Here is a 20701-nt window from a genome sequence, read left to right as displayed (position 1 = left end):
AACTGAGTGCGTGTCTTGTGTGTGTTGACCAGTTCCGATTCGGCGGTGATGGCGAGAAGGGTCCGGTGGTGTCAGCTCAAGAAGCCCAAGCCCAGGCCATCCTGTCCCAGGCCCGAGTACGTACATTCAACAAGTATCCAGGAAGCCAAACAGGCCCCCTCCCCCGCCTCACAGCTGTAGGGGGAAAGGTTGGGGAAGGATGAAGCGCACTGTATTGTGGCGGTGCTGTCGAGGAGGGGGGTGGGGGGTATCGCTGCGTTTCGTTGGCCTTGCAAGACTAAATGGAGACATGCCGAGCAGGCTGAAGAGCAACAACATAAAAAAGGACCACTATGAACAGATGGACGGACAAGGGAGGCTGTTAAAAATACCTCACGGGCTCATGACCTGCGGGTGGCCGAACCAACAGGTGTAGAAAATATCTGTGCTGTGGAGGTAGAAAAGGGTGGGCGGAACTCCTGCACTGTTCTGCGCGATACTGCACATTAACCCTTTATAGAAATACTCCGAAATTCTGAATTGTGTTTAAAAAAAAAAAAAAAGTGAAATTTTTTATTGTCATGTAGAAAATGAAGGTCAGTGAAGTTACCATATTTGGTTCCTTTGCCGTATGTGGCAAAAATAAATCAGTAAATTAGTTAATTAGGTTTAGGTTAGTTTATTTCAGACACAGACATAATACAAAACATGAAACAAAAATAAAAATAATAATAAATAATACACAAATAAAAAAAATCAAACAATAGAAAAATAATAATAATAATAATGATAAACAATACAGAAAAAATCAAATAATAGAAAAAAAAGAACAACTGTTAATCTAAGAAGTATATATAAAAATACAAGAAAAGCACATATAAGTTGAAGGGAACATGTATTTTAGAACAATAGAACATCACTTTTAGAACATTACAATCCAGACACCTGTCCACATCCACATTATCACTTTGAATATCATTCCTTACATTAGTACCATTACTTCATGGTACCAAACGAAGCAGGTACACTCACTGTTCATGCAGAGGTGGACCTTACAAACAAAAAGGCCCGTACAAAAATCTGAAAATTTAACTCATTATGGGGTTAAAATGTCTTATTTCAAGTAAAATTCTAAGAAAATTGCATTTATCAAGTTTTATTAAAATAAGAATATATTATCTAAGAATTATAGAATGCTAAAAATCTTATTTTACACAGAATATACTTGTTTCAAGTCTTACTAGTAAGATTTTGGTATAAATGGTATGTATATATATGGTCTTATGAGAATGTAATGACTCAATAGATATGTATTTAAAGGCAAAACTGCACAAAACAAGAACAAATTACTTGAGGGTACGCAGTTAATGTGTCCGCCATACTCATCCCCCAACAATGGAGCTTATTTTGTTATGAATATGGCTTAAAATTAGTTGTAATATTTAAGTGGGGTAGCTCAAGAGGAAAAATCTTGGAACAAGTCAAACAATCTTAACATGATGAAGTCTCAGTAAGTACTCGCAGACCCTGTAGACCACATTGTGACCTCAGATTATTGACTCACTGTAACCGAAATGACCGAAAAAAGTCACTTTCCTGATAAAAGGTTAATTACAGATACTACTGATACACAACTGTAGAAATATGACTGAAGTAGATGTATAACGGCACCACATTGTTTTTTTTTGTTTTTTTTCATATAAAAGCATCAAATGTAATCAACATTTTCATTCATACTGACACTTAATGCTTTGCAATAAAAAAACATGAATGACATCAAATACGAGATGAATAGAAACAACAAGAAAACCCAAAACTAAACAGAATACAATTGTAAATGTAGATACTTACTATACTAGAGTAGCAGAAATAACACGTTTTACACACACATTCAGAACTGGGCCTTAATGAGTGCAAATAAGAGTATTTTTTCCACCTTAAGTGTATTTCATTATTAGTACTTGAATACTTTTACTGGAGTACAAGTCGATTCCATGACCTTCTACGTCTGTATACTTATTTCCAGTGTATGTTGAAGATCTAGAGAGTTTATGTGGCAAAAAAGTAAATATAAAAGGGATTTAACGGCTGTTCTGATCAAGTGATCAATGTAAATAAGTGCGAAACCTCGTGCTTATGCTTTTCATAAAACACACACATACAGAATATTGATAAAATGATTAAATCCAGCGTAAGATACAACAAAAACTAGACTAATTGAATGCAAATGGCAGTATTACATACGCAGTAGAGCAGACACAGTGGAGTTTGATGTAATTCTTGTCTGTGTCTGGTTTCCAGCTGGCTATGAGGGGACCCCCCGGGCCCATGGGTTTGACGGGAAGATCAGGACCAGTGGTGAGTGTTGTTTTTTTTTTTTCATTTCCACCAAAAATTGCTCTCAGATACCACATCACCACCTGTTTGTCTGGGTGGAAATTGTCTGTTTACAAGTTTGGCAACACAGCCTTTTCCAATCCACGTCCAAACAAATAAAAATCTGTCACATGTCGTATGTTTAATTCTTTAAAATGGTCCCTAAAAGTCTGTTAAATCAGGGCTTGATGGTACAGTCTCTGCACACATCTTGTAAAAAATGTTTACAGTCATTATCTATACATCCATACATATACAATAGCATCAAATTGGTATTTTTTCCATATAAAAGCATAAAAAACCCTGTCACATGTTCTATAAAGTGGTCCCTAAGTCTGTTAAATCAGAACTTGACGGTGCAGTCTCCTCACACATCTTCTAAAAGTTGTTTACAGTCATTATCCATGCATCCACACATATATAACGGCACCAAATTGATATTTTTTTTTCCATATAAAAGCATAAAAAACCTGTCACGTTTTATAAAATGGTCCCTAAAAGTCTATTAAATCAGAACTTGATGGTACAGTCTTCACACACTTCTTCTTATAGGTGTTTACAGTCATTTTTCATACATCCATACATATATATCGGCCCTAATTGGTATTTTTTCCCATATAAAAGCATAAAAAACCTGCCACATGTTCTATGAAATGGTCCCTAAAAGTCTGTTAAATCAGAACTTGACAGTACACTTTCCTCACATATCTTCGAACAGGTGTTTACAGTCATTATCCATACATCCAAACATATATATGACAGTACCAAATTGGTATTTTTTTTCCATATAAAAGCATAAAAAATCCGTCACGTGTTATAAAATTGTACCTAAATATCTGTTAAATAAGTGCTTAACGGTACAGTCTCCTCACATTTCTTCTAATAGTTGTTTACAGTCATTATCCATATATCCATACATATATGGAACTTCACCAAATTCTTTTTTTTTTCCATTAAAAGCATACAAAACCTGTCACATTTCATTAAATCGTACCTAAAAGTCTGTTAAATTAGAACTTGACGGTACCATCTCCTCACATATCTTCTAATAGGTGTTTACAGTCATTATCCATACATCCATACATATATAACGGCACCAAATTGTTTTTTTTTTTTTTTTTCCATATAAAAGCAAAAAAAACTGTCACATGTATTTTTAATTCTATAATATGGTACCTAAAAGTCTGTTAAATCAGAACACTTTCCTCACACTTCTTCTAATAGGTGTTTAGTCATTATCCATACATCCATACAAATATAACAGCATCAAATTAATATTTTTTTTCCATATAAAAGCATAAAATCCTGTCAGGTTTTATAAAATAGTACCTAAAAGTCTGTTAAATCAGAACACTCTCCTCATATATCTTCTAATAGGTGTTTACAGTCATTATCCATACATCCATACATATATAATGGCACCAAATTTGTATTTTTTTTCATATAAAAGCATAAATAACAGCCACATGTTCAATAAAATGGTTCCTAAATATCTGTTAAATCAGCTGTAACCTCACACTTCTTCTAATCGGTGTTTACAGTCATTATCCATACATCCATACATATATAACAGTACCAAATTTGTATTTTTTCCATATAAAATCATAAAAAAACATTCACTGTTTTTTTTAAAACGGTACCTAAAAGTCTGTTAAATCAGCTGTAACCTCACATATCCTCTAATCAATGTTTCCAGTCATTATCCATACATCCATACATATATAACAGTACTAAATTGATATTTTTTCCATATAAAAACATAAAAAACAGCCACCTGTTTTATAAAATGGTATCTAAAAGTCTGTTAAATCAGCTGTAACCTCACACATCTTCTAATCGGTGTTTACAGTCATTATCCATACATCCATACATATATAATGGCACCAAATTTGTATTTTTTTTCATATAAAAGCATAAATAACAGCCACATGTTTTATAAAATGGTACCTAAAAGTCTGTTCAATCAGCTGTAACCTCACACGTCTTCTAATCGGTGTTTCCAGTCGTCATCCATACTTTTATCGGTAATGTTATCAGCTCATATTTGGGTTCAAAGTCAGATTGCTTGTTGTCATCGTCCACACTGCCGCTCTGTTACTATCTGGACGCGCCCGGCTGCCAAGACAATTTCATTCTGCGGTTGCCTCCCCCTTCTCCTTTCTCTCAGGCTTGTTGATACATGATCCACTATTTATCTGCAGGAGAAGGCCCTAAGAAAAGACATGAAGAATTACCCTCTGTTAAACCTGCCCCTCACAGGCCAAAGACCCGCCATAATGATCCAAGATGATATGAGGCAAAAGGAAAACGCTCCATGTGGCGTTTATCTGCCCCCAAATGCTTCCTCTTTTTGATTGTTTACATGTTGGTTTTCAGACACCGGTGCTATTTTATGAAACTGAAATGTCTGTAATTACCAAATCACCATCTTTGAACCCGTACTCATCCACTGCTAGATTACAGTATGTGCTGCGAGTTGCATTTTTAGACTTTAGCCCATTCGTCAACCTCTGCAAGTTGGTAACATGTGACATCCTGAGCATCCAGTTGCACATGAGTGGAACCATTAGTAGCAAGAAAGTGACAGAACGGTTAAAGAAATGGATGTGATGCACTTTAACCCTTTATAGTTCACTCATAGAAATACTCTGAAATAAAAATTCCAGCCTTAGTGTGTTATTGGAGGACATAGACTTTATTACTTTAGTGTTTTTGTTTTTTTGTTTTTTTCAATTTTTTTTTTATTATGTAGAAAATCAAGATCAATGAAATTACCATATTTGGTTTCTTACCTGTAAGGACGCAAAGAAACAAAACAAAAAAACAAGAGGTAAAAGAAAAACACTTGTAAGGTGAAAGGAACCTGCATTTTAGAACATTAGAACATCATACAATTAGAACATCCTCATAAAAGCATAAAGAACGGTCACATGTTGTATATCTAATTCTAAAAATTGGTGCCCAAAAGTCTGTTAAATCAGATTTGATATTACAATCTCCTCACACATCTTCTAACAGGTGTTTACAATCATTATCTATACATCCATACATATATAACGACACCAAATTGGTAATTTTTCCATATAAAAGCATAAAAAAAACTGTCACATGTATATTTAATTCTATAAAGTGGTCCCTAAAAGTCTGTTGAATCAGACTTGATGGTACCATCTCCTCTCACATCTTCTAAATGGTGTCTACAATCATTATCCATACATTCATATGTATATAATGGCATCAAATTGGTAATTTTTCCATGTAAAAGCATAAAAAAATCTGTCATATGTTCTATAAAATGGTCCCTAAAAGTCTGTTAAATCAGACTTGATGGTACAAACTCCTCACACATCCTCTAATAGGAGTTTACAATCATTATCCATACATCCATACATATATAACAGCATCAAATTGGTAATTTTTCCATATAAAAGCATAAAAAAAGTGTCACATGCATATTTAATTCTATAAAGTGGTACCTAAAAGTCTGTTAAATCAGCACTTAATGGTACAGTCTCCTCACAGATCTTCTAAAATGTGTTTACAGTCATTATCCATACAGCCATACATATACATAACGGCACCAAATTGGTATTTTTCCCCATATAAAAACATAAAAACCTGTAACATGTATATTTAATTCTATTAAAAGGTCCCTAAAAGTCTGTTAAATCAGACTTGATGGTACAGTCTCCTCACACATCTTCTAACAGTTGTTTACAGTCATTATCTGTACACCCATACATATAAAATGGCACCAAATTGGTATTTTTTTTGTATATAAATGCACATTTTCTGTCATGTATATTTAGTTCTATAAAATGGTCCCTAAATGTCTGTTAAATCAGACTTGATGGTACAGTCTCCTCACACACCTTCTAAGTGGTGTTTACAGTCATTATCCATACATCCATATATGTATATATACCAGCACCAAATAGTTTTTTTTTCCATATAAAAACAAAAAAAAAATTCTGTCACATTTTTTATTTAATTCTATTAAAAGGTCCCTAAAAGTCTGTTAAATCAGACCTGATGGTACCATCTCCTCACATATCTTCTAATAGGTGTTTACAGTCATTATCTTTACATCCATACATATATATAATGGCACCAAATTGGTATTTTTTCCCCATATAAATGCATATGTTCTGTCACATGTATATTTAATTCTATTAAATGGTCCCTAAAAGTCTGTTAAATCAGATCAGTTACCTGTTGCTGTCACTGTCTTGTTATGTATAATTAAATGACATTTACAGAAATTAAATTACAAATTAGTCACTGTCCCGATACAGTGTTCGAAGATTCAAAAGTTTTCTTTGCCATTTTTGTGTGTGTGTGTATATATATATATATATATATATATATATATATATATATATATATATATATATATGAACTTAAGTGAAGTCGTTTAGGGAGTCAGTATAAACCGCGATAAAATTTCCGACGGTTAGTATTACCATTTAAATTCAAATTATTATGTTTATGTTTATGCATTTGGCAGACACTTATTTCCAAAGCGACTTACAGGGGAAAACCAATCAAGTCACTCAATCAATTAAATATTATTTATATAGCGCCAGATCACAACAAAAAGTTATCTCATGACACTTTATATATAGAGTTGTTCCAAACCAGACTCTAAGCAAATTTACAGAAACCCAACAGAATCCTCCAGGAGCAAACACTAGTGACTGGTGACAGTGGAAGGACAAACTTCCCTTTAACAGCAGAAACCTGGAGCAGACCCAGACTCCTGGAGGATGGACGTCTGCCTTGACCAGCTGGGGTTAAAGAGAGAGTAAAGAAAGAGAGAAAGAGAGAGCGATAGAGATAGAGACTGGGGGAGAGGGGGAGAAGGGGGGAGTAGGGGGAGACACATGGAGGCAGTTGAGGATCAGTGAGTGGTGATGATGAAGGCAGGAGAGAGGCAGGACCACCGCAGCAGGTCCAGAGATAATCCTGGGAAAATCTGTGATAATCCTGGGAAAAACTTTATTAAAATATTTAAAATGAATGTCTGCCAGTACTAGGACAGGAGGTGCTCCTGGAAGAGCTGGGTCTTCAGGAGCTTCTTGAAGATAGGCAGGGACACCTCATCCAGCAGAGAGACCTGTCCAACTCCTTTTTTTCCCCACTCAAAAAAACACTCAGGATTCGATAGGAGACTTGATCAGGAACTGGATTAATAAACAGAATCCACAATAACATTAATATTGATAAAATCCTATGAATTTCCACCCCTGGTGCACACATCTCTTATGGCCTTAAGGTGCCATCTTTAATGCACATTTGTATGTTTGATGTTGACATGTTAATATTTTAATGTTTCTGCCACAGAAAGTACATTGTGTGCGTTATTTGATTTTTTTGTGTTTTTTTTTTTCAAAATACAACTTTACAACGTTACATTATTTCTGTGTGTGTATAAGTAGTTTTTGAACATTTTGAACACATCACAACTATACCGCGTGTTGAGCCGCATTATTTAATAAATTCCCATTATGTAATAGAAGTTCAAAATGTAATAAGAATGTCACGTCATCTTGTAATAAAGCCACATTATGTGATTTTGTAATAAACTACCTCAATGCATTATGTAGTCAATTTTTTCACATTATGTAGTAACTTATGACAATTTGAGAAATGTATTACAAAATGCACTTGACACATTTTTATTTTCAGGAAAATGTAATGTGCTAAATGAATCTTTAAACTGTGTGGTTAAAGTTCTGATTCCATTACCTGTAGCTCCTGTGACTAATTTCTTCTAAATTGCTCTGAAATTATATTAATTTAAATTGTTATTACATAATGAACCATGTTATTACATTTTTTTTTTTTTAAATAAAAATGTGTCAAGTGCATTTTGTAATAAATTTCTCAAATTGTAATAACTTACTACATAATGTGAAAAAATTTACTATATAATGCGTTGACGTAGTTTATTACAAAATGCGTCAGTTTATTACATAATGCGGCTTTATTACAAGATGACGTGACATTCTTATTACATTTTGAACTTTTATTAAATAATGGGAATTTATTACATAATGCGGCTCAACACCGCGATAATAATGATAACCGTGATAATTTTGGTCACAATAACAGTGATATGAAATTTTCATATCGTTACATCCCTAATTGATTGATTGATAGAAAAAAACACAGAATTCTGTCAAAAAAACAAAACAAAAAAAAAAAACGGCCGCATATATCTATTAATAAATAAATAAATGAATAAATGCTAAAAAAAGCAAAAAACAAAGTACATAAAATCCAACCCTGGAGACAATAAAATAAATAAATAAATACACCACAAGGAGGTAGTCAGTCTACAGCGAGCTCATATATATACATACACACATACATATACACACATATATGTACTAGGGACGTAACAATTACCGGTATAATGATAAACTGCGGTAAAATTGCAGACGGTTAGTATTAGCGTTTAAATTGTAATTATCATGATAACCGCACTTTTAGGGGAAAAAAACCCTATGTAAAGATCTGCTTTTATGTCAAATATTTGAGTATAGTTTTAATTTATTACAATTTTGATTTGATATACCTAATATTTGGAACCAATATTCACTTTTAACCCTTTCATGCACTGTGGTCAGTCCAGTGGACAGTTCTTCTCCAGCTGTTCTCTTGTATATTCGTTGGTTTTGTTGTTTTAGTTCCATATGAGCCAACACAGTGGACACTTATGCAACATCCCATAATACACTGCAATTCATATCATTACTGTAACTTTGCTGTTCTTGATAAACCTGATCTGCACTAACATGTTTAAGTGTAAATCAGTTGTTATTTGTGAGACAAAAAGAGTTGTTTTTTTGCATGTTATATGAGGTAATAGCTAGCATTAGAGTATGTTAAAATGTGAGAAAACGTCAAATTAGCAGCCTTAAAAATGTTTTTATTTCATTGTTTTCATTTTACTTTCTGATATTGGGTTTTAAATACATATTTCTTTACTTAAAAAATTAAATGCATGGACATTTTTGTAACTCCGTGAAAAAAAAAAACTCGGTCGCAATTTTTTTTTTTTTTATGCCTAAGGAGGTATAAAAACACTCCAGAAAAAAAATCTTGACTAAGGCTCTCATAATTCATGCATGAATGGGTTAAAGTCTTTGAAAAGGTTCGTTAAACATCTGTGTGTTATTTATACAATTAATTATACACATTTTTGTACACATTATACATTATTATACACATTATACATTATTATACACATTATAGCAGCAGAATCCTGCTGCTATAATGTTATTTTTATACCATGTTTAATGCAAATGATCTAAATTATTACAAAAATCAATAAATGGAATTTGCAAATATGTGAAAAAAATGAAACAAACAACATTTTAATTGTAAACTATAATACAGTTTATTTACAAATAGAACCTAGTGGTACTCCCCACCAATATATGGTACAGTGAAATCGACTGAAATTGACAATAGTTACTCAAGGTATGTAAGACTGAAAATGTAAAATTATGACAAATTATGGAATTATGGATCATTTGCATTAAACATGGTATAAAAATAACATTATCGCAGCAGGATTCCATTCTAGGCCGGCCTAGAATAGAATTCCATTCTGGGCCGGCCTGATTCTGAATCGGGCCAGATTCCGTTTTGGGCCTCGACATATTTTTTGTGTTTTCTGGCCTTTTGTGTTGATATAGTAGGTTAAAGTGAAAAAAATAATAGGCAGATGATATAGATGAAGTCGTGCTGAAAAAAAAGATCCCAAACATGGGTACTGTAAACATTTGTTTATATAGTATATAAAGGCAAAATCAGAAGTACAGAAAAACTGACAAAATAAACTCAGACCACTAAGGGTTAAATATTTGAATGTTTCTGCTGACAGAAAGTACATTGTGCCAATAAATTTATTTATTTATTTATTTAAACCCTTTCATGCATACTGGTCACTACAGTGGACAGCTATTCTACAGCTGTTCTCTTGTATGTTCAAGGATTTTGTTGTTCTTTTGTTTTTTTGTTTTTTTAACACATATCTTTATTAAAGTTTTAAGACACTACATATCTTTTCTGACATGAATTGGGAACATTATGTAGATTTCTCCTGAGCATAAACCTCCAGAATCACAAGCTCTCCCCATAGTTTTCACACAATTTATCACTAAATACATGTTTCTGTGCGTCAAAAATGAAACGTGTGGTGTCCAGCTGAGTGGACATTTTTGCAACTTCATGAAAAATAGGTTCATAAGATTTTTTTTTTTTTTAATGCATTTTTTAAAGACTTTTTAAACTTATTTTTATTTATTTATTTATTTATTTTTTAAAATTTATTTTTCAGAAGAAAATTTTCAATCGCATTCTTTTTTTCATGCCTAAAGAGGAATAAAAACACTCAGGAAAAAAATTTTTGAGTAAGGTTCTCATAACACTGGTCTACAAGGAAAATGCTTCCAGAATAAAAGTAATGAAATTTTACCACATGAGAGTCACTGATAAAGAAAAATCAAGTCAAAAATGCTGGTTGGCTGAACTTTCTAAGATACAGCCTTGGGTCAAAATGTGAAATTCAAGAATTAACGAGAGAATGGGTTTGACTCAAAAGGAATATTTGTCTCAGAGTTACAAGATCTACTTCAAAACACTGTCTGCACATTAGAATACATTCACTTTACAGGTTCTATTTAGTGGAAGATTTATAAAACTATTATATAAATGTACATAAACCAATATATATATGTGTAATAACACTTAATCATATACCTTGAAAACATCAGCAAACCGGGACTTTTGTCATTTATTTTCCAATTAATCTTATTAAAATACGTAACATTTAGCACATTTAATGTCTGAAGCAAATCATTTCCAAAAAATTTTAGACCAGTGTAATTAGTGCATGAAAGGGTTAAATACAACTTGGTTAAATTATTTCAGTGTGTGTATATAAGTACTTTTTGAACATTTTGAGCACAATTTCAACAATAATAATAATGATAACCGTAATAATTTTGGTCACAATTTCTTTTCTTTTCACTTTCATTTATTTAAGATCCCTGTTAGCAACTGATGATTCCGTTGCTATTCTTCCCGGGGTCTCCTCCACATTACAGTTTTAAATTTGTACATTAATCTTACACCATTCAATTCAATTTTAAATTCTTTTAAAATTTGAATCTTATCCTGTTTGATTGTTGGTTTATATTCTCATACATGATGTTGTTTTATCTCACGCCTCTATTTTTGCATTGATTTAATTGATGCGTCATGTTACGTTACCCCTGCCCTCTTTATTCCGATTCATTTAATTTATTCAAAGTGTCATGTTTCTGCGTTGTTATACATATCTGTCCTATTTTGTTGCTTCTGTTTGAGTGTTTTTACTTACATCTTGTATCCTGCTGTTGTGCCCTTTACTTGTTTGTCAAAGCACTTTGTAAACTTTGTTTTAAAGGTGCTATATAAATAAAGCTATTATTATTATTTTGTTATTATTATTATTATTATTATTATTATTATTATTATTATTATTATTGTTATTATTATTATTATTATTATTATTATTATTATTATTATTATTACTACTATTATTATTATTATTATTATTATTATTATTATTATTATTATTATTATTATTATTATTCACTCCCACACACACACAAACAGGACATATACAACAGCCCAGTGAAATTAAAATAAATAAGCAAACCAAATAAGTACTATACATTCGTACTCCTTCACCAAACAATAGCTGTCTGATCCAAATAAACAAACAAAATAAGTACTATACATTACTATACAATAACCGTGATATAAAATTTTCATATCCTTACATCCCTAATATATACACACATGGGTTAAATTCATGCACCTACAATAAAAACAATGTAAGACCCTTCAAATGCATACAGGTAATAACCATATTCAGCTAAACATCGCCCCCTGCTGTTCACTTCCTGCTCTTTTCCCCCTTCAGTTCTTCACCTCTGCCTACATTCCACAGACTTTGACTGAACTGCTTGGTGTTTTTTCCTCTTCCTTTAGGGTCTACCCGGCTCTACCGGACTAAAAGGTGAAAGCGGAGACCCCGGTCCTCAGGTGAGTGATGAGTGATGAGTCCCACCCGGAGGCCACGTCCGGAGTTAAGGACCCCCGGCGGTCAGTAATCCATCCTTCTGTGTCTCCGCAGGGTCCCCGTGGTATTCAAGGACCCGCAGGACAACCCGGTAAAGCTGGGAAGAGGGTGAGTGAACCCGACGACCCCGGCAGACTTCCCCGTATTCGCTCACATGCTCGTGTTTTGTGTGTGTTTTCGTGTGGTTGTTTGTACTTGTAGTTGCTGCTCCAACACTGAGAGGCTTATTTCCAGCCCAACAAACAATTAATTGATATGTGCTTAAAGGCCTGCGCTGGTCCTGAAAATCCTGGGATCAATGGCCAGGCTTTTAATCTGTCTGAAAATGCCAAAATGGGGGAAGCTGGTTACGGGTGTAGGGTGCAGTTAGTGTGTCGGTGCAGTCACTTCACTTCACCACGCCAAACGTCTTGACCTAATTGGTTACTAATAAGCATAACCCGGCCATGGGCAAATTAGCGGCCTTTACCCGTTTTAATGCCACAGAAGGAGTATTTTTAGCATTTCCAGTGTTTATCTCTGTAGAAACCTCATTAACCCTTGAACGACTGCACTCTCACCGCACAATGGGCCGGATCTACTAAAGCAGGGGTGTCAAACTCTTTTTTTTTTTTTTTTTTAATTCACTTTTTATTGACATTCTGTATCAATTTTGACAAAGATATTCATTTTAAATGTCATCAACATTACAGGGTGGGGAAGCAAAATTTACAATATTTTGAGGCAGGGATTGAAAGACAGTGTATGACCAATTAGTTTATTGAAAGTCATGAGAATTTATTCGCCACAAGAAAATTGACATAATAGAAAATGTTTTTATTCTATGTGTCCTCCTTCTTTCTCAATAACTGCCTTCACACGCTTCCTGAAACTTGCGCAAGTGTTCCTCAAATATTGGGGTGACAACTTCTCCCATTCTTCTTTAATAGTATCTTCCAGACTTTCTGGTAATAGTTTTGCTCATAGTCATTCTCTTCTTTCCATTATAAACAGTCTTTATGGACACTCCAACTATTTTTGAAATCTCCTTTGGTGTGACGAGTGCATTCAGCAAATCACACACTCTTTGACGTTTGCTTTCCTGATTACTCATATGGGCAAAAGTTTCTGAAAAGGTATGGATAATAGTGTTAGGTATGATTATGACATCAGTATATGTTTGGTTTCAAAAAATTTGACGTAGTGCCTGCTGAGAAAAAACAACTACATGTTCATTGTAAATTTTGCTTCCCCACCCTGTATATATATAAAAAATTCTAAAATGGTAAAATATCAAAAAAAAAAAAATTATTCATTTGTGGACCATAACACAAATGATTATTTTTAATGACAAAAACGGCACAATAATAAATAATATAAAATAAAATGTTGCTAAATCTTAAACAAGATGATTGACAATAAAGCTACAATATGAATATATTTATTGTGTTTTATATTTCAGCATTAATTCTCATTATTTATTTAGTATTAGTAGTAAATTTTGCTTCCCCACCCTGTATATGAATCTGAATGTCCCATTTTTTAACAATGAAACAAACAAAAAGAACATAAACAAGTGGGGAATGAATTGCAGTTATTACATTTACTGTATCTAATCTTCTATACAAAAATAAAAGCATCAAAGTCCGGTCTGCGTGGTGTAATATATTCCATCCATTTCTTCCACCGCGTAACAAATAAGTCCTTCTTATAGTTCACCTCTGCGGTAAGTCTCTCCATGTTATATATGTCCACTGTAATGTCCATCCACATGCTCAGCGTTGGGCTTTCTGATGAAAGCCATTTTCTTGTGATGGCTTTTTTGGCCGCTATTAGTAGGATATTACATAAATATTTGTCTCTCTTTGGCCATCCTTCTGGTATGTCAAACTCATTTTAGTTCAAGGGCCACTTTAAGCCTAATATGATCTAAAGTGGGCGGGACCAGTAAAATAATGAGAATTAATGCTGAAATATAAAACACAATAAATATATTCATATTGTAGTTTTATTGTCAATCATCTTGTTTAAGATTTAGCAACATTTTATTTTATATTATTTATTATTGTGCCATTTTTGTCATTAAAAATAATCATTTGTGTTATGGTCCACAAATGAATTTTTTTTTTTTTTTTTGATATTTTACCATTTTAGAATTTTTTATATATATACAGGGTGGGGAAGCAAAATTTACAATGAACATGTAGTTGTTTTTTCTCAGCAGGCACTACGTCAGTTGTTTTGAAACCAAACATATATTGATGTCATAATCATACCTAACACTATTATCCATACCTTTTCAGAAACGTTTGCCCATATGAGTAATCAGGAAAGCAAACGTCAAAGAGTGTGTGATTTGCTGAATGCACTCGTCACACCAAAGGAGATTTCAAAAACAGTTGGAGTGTCCATAAAGACTGTTTATAATGGAAAGAAGAGAATGACTATGAGCAAAACTATTACGAGAAAGTCTGGAAGATACTATTAAAGAAGAATGGGAGAAGTTGTCACCCGAATATTTGAGGAACACTTGCGCAAGTTTCAGGAAGCGTGTGAAGGCAGTTATTGAGAAAGAAGGAGGACACATAGAATAAAAACATTTTCTATTATGTCAATTTTCTTGTGGCAAATAAATTCTCATGACTTTCAATAAACTAATTGGTCATACACTGTCTTTCAATCCCTGCCTCAAAATATTGTAAATTTTGCTTCCCCACCCTGTAAGTACTTTTGTGTGTAAAAAGTAAATTCTGTAATGAAAATGTTTATGTCCGCGAATTGCACTTGAACATAACATGAACAAGCTGAAAATTCTGTAGTAAAATGAGTGTAATGTTAACAATATTACGCCGTAGTTCATCATTTATACACGTGAATCACAACTTACAGATCACAGTGGCTCTACAAATACACAAAACATTAAATAACAGACAGAATATTATTACAATTCCACATATTTTTCTTTAGACATTTCAGATATTCATATTTTTGGTAAAAGACTAGTCTTTAAATGTCAACATTTTTGTGTAATTTTACTTTTTTTACACTAAAACAAAGAGAGAAATTTACAGTTTTTCATTATTTATAGGTTATTATGATAGTATTTTACTGGTCTAACCCACTTTAGACTGAAATCACCTAAAATGATTTTAACATCCTTGATTATTAATATCTTCAGTAATTTTTGCATTTCACAAATTCATCCCAGGGGCTGGATCGAACCCTTTGGCGGGCCAGTTTTGGCCCCCGGGCCGCATGTTTGACACCTGTGTACTAAAGGTTTGCGTGTATTAAAACATGTGCAAACTAATTGCACACGCGAAAAAATGTACAAACTGATTTACTAACAGTGCGCACGAAGGGTTGTGTCTGTCAAAGGTGCAAAATAGCACGTCTGCATCAGTTAGTACGTTTACCGCAATGAATATGAAATATGGGGCGTTTGTGCGTGTGCTGGGAGGAGAAAATAAAATATATTAATTTAGCACACGCAAAGTGATTTATCAAACCTGAAAGCAATTTGGTGATAGAAACTGCATCTATATTTACCACGTCTCAAAAGGAGGTGCAAACGGTTTCTATGCGTAATTGCGCACACATGGCTGTGCTTAGTAGATATTGAAATGATGAAACAAGATGCAGAGAATTCATTTTTTCACCCTCGTGTGAACAGTTTTGGAGTGATGGAAGAAAAAATAATTGAGACGTATACCCCCCCCCCCCCCAAACATATCTCATCACACTCAAAATAAGACATAATCACCTACAGAGTAACTTTTCAGTGAGATATAAGAACTGATTTTTAGACAATAGATCTGGAAAATCTTATTTCAAGAAATCTTACCAAGATAATTTTCACTTGTTCCATTGGACGATTTTTTTGCTTGAATTAAATTTAAAAAATGTAAAATTATTAATTTAGCACACGCAAAGTGATTTATCCAACCCGAAAGCAATTCTGCTGATAGAAACTGTGTTTATATTTAACACGTTTCAAAGGGAGGTGCGAACAGTTTGTGTGTGTGATTGTGCACACATGGAAGTGGTTAGGAGACAAAGAAATGATGAAACAAGATGCAGAGAATTCATTTTTTCACCCTTGTCTGAACATATTGGAGTGATGGAAGAAAAAAGAATTGAGATGTAAACCCCCCCCCCCCCCCCAAAAAAAAAAAAAAAATCTCATCACACTTAAAATAAGACATAATCACCTAAAGAGTAACTTTTCAGTGAGATATAAGAACTGATTTTTAGAAAATAGATCTTGAAAATCTTATTTCAAGAAATCTTACCAAGATAATTTTCACTTGTTCCATTAGCAGATTTTTTACTTGTATTAAGCAAAAAAAATCTTGAATTAACCAAAAAAAAATCTGACACTGGAACAAGTGAAAATTATCTTGGTAAGATTTCTTGAAATAATACTTTCTAGGTCTGTTATCTAAAAACAAATTCTTATATCTCACTGAAAAGTCACTCTTTAGGTGATTCTGTCTTATTTTAAGTGTGATGAGATATTTGGACTAGAAATGAGAAAAATACACTTGTTAAGATTTTGATTTTTTGCAGTGTAAGATGTATTTCTTTGCTACTTAACCCTTAAAGACCTACAAATATTTTTTGTGGCAACTTCAAAAAATGTTTTTCTCTCCATCTGAATTTTTCTAAGCAATTTATGACCATCTGTTATTTCATCCTCTGCATTTTTCAGTGTATTATAAGTATTTTCCTACATTTAATTAACTTACCATTTAGGTGTTCATAAAAGCTCAGAGTAAATTCACAGGTTATTATATCATTACTCTTTAAGGGATTATGTCTTGTTTTAAGTGTGATGAGATATTTGGACTAGAAATGAGAAAAATACACTTGGTAAGATTTAGATTTTTTCCAGTGTGCTTGAAGATTCTGCTTATCGACTCCGTCTTTGTTGCGCATGCGTGATGACATCACACGCTTGCTGCATTGTTTTGGTTTAGAATGTAGCCAACATGGTGTCGAGGCAGAAACGCTCCAAAGTATGACTATATTTCAGGTGTAAAAATGACACCAGGGCCACTTGTAACACTTGCAAAGCTTTTATGTCTTCAAAAGGGGGAAATACCTCTAATATACTCAAACATTTGCCCACACAGCAGTTCATTTGCAGGAATGTCATGTACACTGAACAAAAATATAAATGCGACACTTTTGTTTTTCCTCCCATTTTTCATGAGCTGAACTCAACAATCTAAAACTTTTTCTATGTACACAAAAGGCCTGTTTCTCTCAAATATTTTCATAAATTTGTCTAAATCTGTGTTAGTGAGCACTTCTCCTTTGTCCTTTGCTGAGATAATCCATCCACCTCACAGGTGTGGCAGATCAAGATGCTGATTAGACAGCAGGATTATTGCACAGGTGTGACTTAGGCTGGCCACAATAAAAGGCCACTCTAAAATGTGCACTTTTACTGTATTGGGTGGTCCAGGGGGGGTCAGAAAACCAGTCAGTATTTGGTGTGACCACCATTTTCCTCGCACAGTCTTCTTCATGAATTCTCTGAAACACCTTTGGAGATGGCTTATGGTAGAGAAATGAACATTCAGTTCACAGGCAAAAGCTCTGGAGGAGATTCCTGAAGTCAGCATGACCATTGTATATTCCCTCAAAACTTGTGACATCTGTGGCATTGTGCCGTGTGATAAAACTGCACATTTTAGAGTGGCTTTTTATTGTGGCCAGCCTAAGTCACACCTGTGCAAAAATCCTGCTGTCTAATCAGCATCTTGATATGCCACACCTGTGAGGTGGATGGATTATCTCAGCAAAGGAGAAGTGTTCACTCACACAAATTTAGACAGATTTGTGAACAATATTTGAGAGAAATAAACTTTGTGTGTACACAGAAAAAGTTTTAGATCTTTGAGTTCAGCTCATGAAAAATGGGAGCAAAAACAAAAGTGTTGCATTTATATTTTTGTTCAGTGTATTTTATACTCTACTTATGCCACGTTTCCACCACGTGGAACCAGCTCGACTCGACTCGGCTCGGTATTCCTGTAGACCGTCTCCATTACAAGATACTACCGACTTTACAGTACCTGGTCGTCATAGCGATGTGGCGTGTTACTTCCGTGTCGTCTGTTCAGAGAGTTGCTGATAAACTCGCTCGTTGCGTGTTGTCTCGTCTGAATTTTTACGTCAGCCACCAAAGACTGAATCTCCTCGACTGACCACGGTGTAGTTTTGGGCTGTTATCATGTGAATTAATGTACCGCTATATTTACTGTCAACTTCCGCATCTGTTTTTGTAAAACGGCGGGTCACAGAGACGACTCTCTGACCAATCAGTGGTCTGCAGTGTTTACACGTCACGTTTTAGTATCTGGTCCCCAGTCCTGGAACTTTGGCAGAGGTGATACCAAAAAAGTAGTACCGGGTACCAGATTCCAGGTCCTTTTTCGTAATGGAAACGCAGTAAGGCCGAGCCGAGTCGAGCCGATACCGTGCAGTGGAAACGGGGCATTAGAGACGCTTGTGAATCTAGTGGGCGTCACCCAAGCCCAGTTCTAGGGGGGGCGACAAACGTCCTGCCCCCATAAATACAAGTTTCTGAAGGTAGTGTAGTGCAGTGTAATATGGATACGGAATGTTCAAAACCAAAAAGCGTGTTTGAATAGATGTAAAATAGTTAAAAGTTGATTTTTGCAGCCTTCAAAACCTTTCACTATGGACATTTACAGTTGTTTCTAATAATAAATATGCTAAAAACTAAAGTCTGTTTTGGCCTTTTTTACTACAACACTCTGTTTTAAGCATTTAATATTTATAATAGTGATAATTAATAGCCAGAAATTGAAAGTTAAGTTCTTCCTGAAAATAAAGGGGCAAAAGCAGCAATGTGGGACTATATTACAAGTAGAAAGCACCTGTTTCAGACTACCACAGGCTAAAAACGCCTGGAAAAAGCAAAAAATATGAAGCTGTAATATGGATACGGAATGTTCAAAACCAAAAAGCGTGTTTGAATAGATGTAAAATAGTTGAAAGTTGATTTTTGCAACCTCAAAACCTTTCATTATGGACATTTACAGTTGTTTCTAATAATAAATATGCTAAAAACTAAAGTCTGTTTTGGCGTTTTTTACTACAACACACTGTTTTAAGCATTTACTATGTACAGGGGTTGGACAAAATAATGGAAACACCTAACATTGTGGCATCATAGAAGGTGTTTCCATTATTTTGTCCAACCCCTGTATAATAATAATAAATAATGGCCAGATATTGAAAGTTAAGTTCTTCCTGAAAATAAAGAATTGGTAAAAAGACATTTTCTGACACTTATATTGCAAAGAAAACATGAACACACCTAGGCGACCTCTTATAATGGCAGTCTTGAAAGGGTTAAACCTGACAATTTCTGTCTTTTTAAAGTTCTGTGCTTTATTTTTGTTAGTTTATTGCTTGATAATTCCAATCCAATCCATTTTTATTCATAAAGCACAAATTTAAACAAACATAAATGTTTGCAAAGCGCTGTACAGTTAAATATATGCAATAAAAACATAATAATAAAAGATAAAATACTAAGATAAAAACACAATGAAACATAAGAAATAAAGAAAGAAACAGACTGTCCACCCCATGTAAGATTACTTAGCCAGTCTGTACTAGTTTCCCTAATTTTTCTGCTGCATTCTTGTTTTTTTTTAATTTTTTTTATAACAAGTCACAAGCGTTGACCCACAGGATGCAGCGTCAGAATCTGATAATTAAACAACACCGTTACATCTAAAGGCTAATTAGTGAAGATAAAGCACTTTGCTCTTTCCTCCGGGGCTTTCGTTTACTGCTACTATATGTAAATTTGTACTAAAATGTAAACACTTACCTTTGCTGTGTTGTTTCCAAGGGTCGTGCTGGAGCAGATGGAGCCCGAGGGATGCCTGGAGAGCCTGGTGCCAAGGTACAAAAAAAAAACCACCATCATAATCTTTCACGTTAATATCACTTCCTACCAATGACAAGTCGCTGTGGGATTTTTTTTTTTTGTTTTTTGTTGTTATGCGGGCGATGATGTCAGTTGTTGTGTTTTCTTAAAGGGCGACCGAGGTTTTGACGGACTTCCTGGACTGCCCGGTGAGAAGGGACACAGGGTGAGTACAAGTTTACGACAAAATTCACCGTATTACCGCCGTTTCCCCGTGAAATTAACTCTATGAGACTAATTATAATCCAATT

General features: G+C 34.0%; 1 protein-coding gene across 1 annotated transcript in view; it reads left to right on the top strand.

Moving 5' to 3' along the window:
* col11a1a (collagen, type XI, alpha 1a) overlaps positions 1-20701 on the top strand; it is a 281120-nt gene that overhangs the window by 74550 nt on the left and 185869 nt on the right. Inside the window, 6 exon segments of the mRNA XM_030123523.1 lie at positions 33-116; positions 2281-2337; positions 12406-12459; positions 12551-12604; positions 20373-20426; positions 20563-20616. Of these exon segments, the coding sequence (XP_029979383.1) occupies positions 33-116; positions 2281-2337; positions 12406-12459; positions 12551-12604; positions 20373-20426; positions 20563-20616 (357 nt within the window).

Source organism: Sphaeramia orbicularis, chromosome 20 (assembly GCF_902148855.1).
Source record: "Sphaeramia orbicularis chromosome 20, fSphaOr1.1, whole genome shotgun sequence".
In the NCBI taxonomy this organism is placed as follows: Eukaryota; Metazoa; Chordata; class Actinopteri; order Kurtiformes; family Apogonidae; genus Sphaeramia; species Sphaeramia orbicularis.
The sequence above is the reverse complement of the archived record's forward strand: the minus strand, read 5'-3'. Positions and strand labels throughout refer to the sequence as shown.